We start from the raw sequence: 4,128 nt of genomic DNA, 5'->3' as shown, positions 1-4,128 counted from the left end.
TATTATTAACTGTGAGCACACATGTGTCATCAGCATACGTGCTGAGGATAGTGTTAGGAGTTGTTGGGATGTCAGCTGTATAGACAGAGTGTAGAGGATGGGACCGAGGTTACTACCTTGAGGAACACCAGCGGATTGAAAATAGAGGAATGAATAGGTAGCATTATGGTTTACTTGGAATAATCAATCAGTTAGAAAGGAACGGATGATGAGAAAATATGTAGGAGGTAGGAATTTACGGAGTTTGTAAAGCAGTCCCGAACCTAAAAATCTAAAATCTAATAACTACATGTCCTTCCGTAGTGTGTTGTCAACACACCTGAGGGGGCGCTGGTGTTAATTATTAAAGAACGGATTTGTACAGTATTGTAGTGAGTCGAAAAATTGATATGACGGCGTTTAATGAATTCCGTTACTGTAGCAAAGTCGAACAGCTAATGCAGTTCCAGACGCTTCTTTTTCTTCCATGATGTCGTTCTGACAATTTTTCTCAGCATTGAGTCTTGAAAGGTTTGAAAATCATCTCCTTTTATAACCGTTGGTCTAGTAACAATACTTCCTTACAAAGAATTGAACCCCGGACCCTTCATGGGTTTTAGCGGTTCAAATTATAATAATTTACTATATTTAGATGTTACACATACACACATGACTGTTGCATCATGGCTGCAAATTTCCTTATTACTTAAAAGGTTTGATGGGTATCGACAAATAATACAATAAATGCTGCCACTATATCGTTATCATTCGATGCCTTTTTATCTAAAATCTCTAATAGGTACAAGAATCCATTAGTACTAAGTTTCGATTTCGTCAGTACGAAGGCCAAGTTAGTCACAACTACAATGAAATTCATCGCTGCATGTTTAATCTATATAGTAACTGTGAGTAAAAAGAAATAAATACTTAATGATATTTCACGTATTTATGTATTATTTAGTAAGCGCTGGAATATTTTTTAACTGGGGTTTATTCATGTAAACCTCAGTTTAGCAACCAGTCCCATAAAAGCATAAATTTGTTCTTTATTTGTACGATTTTAGCTTAGTAAAAAAATTATCTTTTTCAAATTATATTCCACGTTTTTATCCATCTATTAAACAGTAACAATGATATAAAAACTATAAGAGCAACAGTAACAGAAACATTTTTTAATTAATGATTTATGAGTTTTCCCTAATCTAATTAATATTTATATAAACAGATGCTTTCTGATTAGCAACAATTTTATTACGGCTTAATAAATGCTGTTTCATCATATATGTAATTTATTAATTCCCTTAAAGTTTCAGTAAAGTATTTGTTTTCATAAGAAATAATTTGGTTCCTAAGTTCTTCAATTTATCTTTAAAATAAATAAAAATAATTTTCATGGTTCTAAATAGCATAAACAGTAACATAGTTATTATTTTTAATTAAAAGATTTAATGATTTTTTCTTAATCTTATAAATATTTATCCCAAGGGTTTTTAATACTTTTTTTTTGTCTTTGTATCTTATTCATTTTTTCGACGTTTTAGTATCCTTTCCCCATCTTCAGTAGTACATCATCTACAACTTAAGCAGTTTTTAAAAATCTAAAACAATAATATTTCATAGATGATATTATTTACACAAAAACACCTTTTTATATATAACAATTTTTAAATATTTTATTTAATATATTGTTGGTCCTAATTGCCTACTCTATCATTCAACTATAGACTGTTCTCTTTTGCACTCCACTCCTTTACTCTCTACCCTCCACTTCTTGTATCGTCAATAGTTTCGATAGTTTTATATTTTTAAACCTAACTAATTATTATTTTTAATTGCATTTTATTTCGTAATATTGCGTAGTTTCTTTTAAACCTGATATTATAAAATATTTAAATTGTTTATGATTATCTATATATTTCAATTTTATTTTAAAGTTTTTATCTTTTTTTCATGATACAAAGTTCCTCTTTAAATCTTCTTTTTTTTTTTTTTGTTTGCTACTTCATTTTCTAGGATTTCCGTGTTTTAAATATATATGTGATATATGGAGATACTATCCTGTAAATTTCTGTATATAATTAAAAATGAAACATGAAAATGTAATATATGAAATAAACTATCAAATTTGCAACCAAACTTACATAAGAGAAAGATAGTAGTAAAAACTCCAAAAGCTATAATGATTTGATTATGACATGTATGTGATTTTTAAAATCCTATAAATAAACAACAACAAGAAATAAAAGGCTTAAGGAGATACTTATATAATAAAACATATTTAAAGAAATGAATCAGTCTACTAAAGTACCTCAAGGTAGTATCTATGGTTCTATTCTTTACAGTTTATACAGCCAACATTCCAAGCCATCCCAATCACCTCTCCATGTATACCGATTACCCATGTGTGCTATCAATAGATAATGACCCATCTAATGTATCCCAAACCTTCCATTCTACACCACATTCCTTGAACAATGGTGTAAAAACTGAAGAATTTCAATAAATTACAATAAATTTCATTAAATCACCTTTACCCTTCTTTTTAAATCTATGACCTCAGACCCCACAGTATCCCTTAATAATACACCACTTATTCCAGTTGAACCGATTCGCTACCTCGGGCTACATTTGGACAAACCACTGACTGAAAAGACTGGAACCTGCTTGTTGATTTTAACTATTATAACACTTACTATAGAGACAGTCTAAACCTCCAACTAGTTTACAAAAGACTCATTTATATGGCAACAATAAGGCCTTTTTGGACTTACAGGTTCAGCTTCTAATATCAATTCATAAAATTTCATTGAATGAATTTCGAACTTTTTTTATTAAATATTATCTTTCTCAACCAATGCACGTCATTATTCCGTCTGATTACAGGTCTGCCATGGCTTGAGGCTGCCTAATCGTTCTTGGGCCAAGGAGGTCACACTAAAAGATGATGATACATGCCCGTCCATTTTCTCTTGCAAGGACTGCAATAATGTAAGGGTGTGCCATCCGGACAGTGACGGGACTCTGAAACTCCTTAAGGAATATACGTGCCCAACCAACAGACCTTGGTGTGATGCTGATTCTGGAACTTGTACAGAACTGGAGCCACCTAGGTGTGGTCAGCCAGACGATTTCGTTTGCTTGAAGAACAACCAATATTTCCCTCATACAGACTGCAACAAATTTCACTTCTGTGATGAAAAATACGTAGCCAAATTGTTCGAGTGCAACCCTTCTACGCTAGTATTTAACCCTATCAAACAACGGTGCGATGACCCTACAGTGACTCCCTGCGGTACCTTCAACTGCGAAAACAGCCTCGTCAAGAAATCCAAGCACACTAACTTTGTCGATTTCTACGCCTATTGCAATAATGGAGAAAATAACCAAGGGACTCCGGTTGTTGTGAACGTTTGCCCTGAAATGTACGTCCTTAACACCACGAGCCAACTGTGCGAACCAGATTGCACCAGGTACAGCTCTATGAACATCCCAGATGCCCAAGACTGCCACTACTTTCACCATTGCAATAACATTGTTTTTATGCTTAATGAGATACTATTGAATATCGAAAAGCTAAAGTGCCCCGACGGACAGGCCTACGACAAAACTCAATATCAGTGTGTAGACGAGGGAACCGTTGAAGCTTGTAAGAAGAAACATAACTTATACCAAATGTAAAATTTTATTGTTTTGCATCATTTTGCAGTGATACAATATAATAAATATCAAATTGGATCTATTTTTGTATTTTATAAAAGTGTTTAACTAATATTATATATGTATGTATAAGTTATAGTCAGCTGGTACTTCGATGTCAGCTGATCTACTCAGTCAGTGTATATAATCAAGTGTATATAAAGATGTGCTGAACCCAATAAAGCCGGTATGTTACAGCACTTCAACCGTGTTAGATCTTATTCCTTCTTCTCTTTTTTGACATTTTGCTTTCGCCAATAATTTTCAGTCTAAAAGAAAGTTTTTTTTTTTTATTCTTCTCTCAGTTCTGAACCTGGAGAATATGAACTAAAAAAACCAACCTCAAGCTGCAGTCAACTTAAAGGTACATCAACCTTCTGCCAAAAGGCAGACCTAAATCAGATTCAGGCAGATGAACGGATTCCCTGGAGGGTCATCAAAGAAAGACTAAAG

The 4,128-nt window shown here is 33.0% G+C and overlaps 1 protein-coding gene across 1 annotated transcript; it reads left to right on the top strand.

The window, feature by feature from the left end:
* The first annotated feature begins 763 nt into the window (after nucleotides 1-763).
* LOC106691176 (uncharacterized) lies at nucleotides 764-3,875 on the top strand. Its single transcript, XM_014436901.2, has 2 exons — nucleotides 764-884; nucleotides 2,863-3,875. The coding sequence occupies exons 1-2, from the start codon at nucleotides 846-848 to the stop codon at nucleotides 3,655-3,657; spliced, it is 834 nt and encodes a 277-aa protein (XP_014292387.1). The 5' UTR covers nucleotides 764-845; the 3' UTR covers nucleotides 3,658-3,875.
* The last annotated feature ends 253 nt before the right edge of the window (nucleotides 3,876-4,128 follow it).

Source organism: Halyomorpha halys, unplaced genomic scaffold, assembly GCF_000696795.3.
Source record: "Halyomorpha halys isolate HHAL.00 unplaced genomic scaffold, Hhal_1.1 Scaffold5.1, whole genome shotgun sequence".
Lineage (NCBI taxonomy): Eukaryota > Metazoa > Arthropoda > Insecta > Hemiptera > Pentatomidae > Halyomorpha > Halyomorpha halys.
This window is presented reverse-complemented; position numbering and strand designations above follow the sequence as displayed.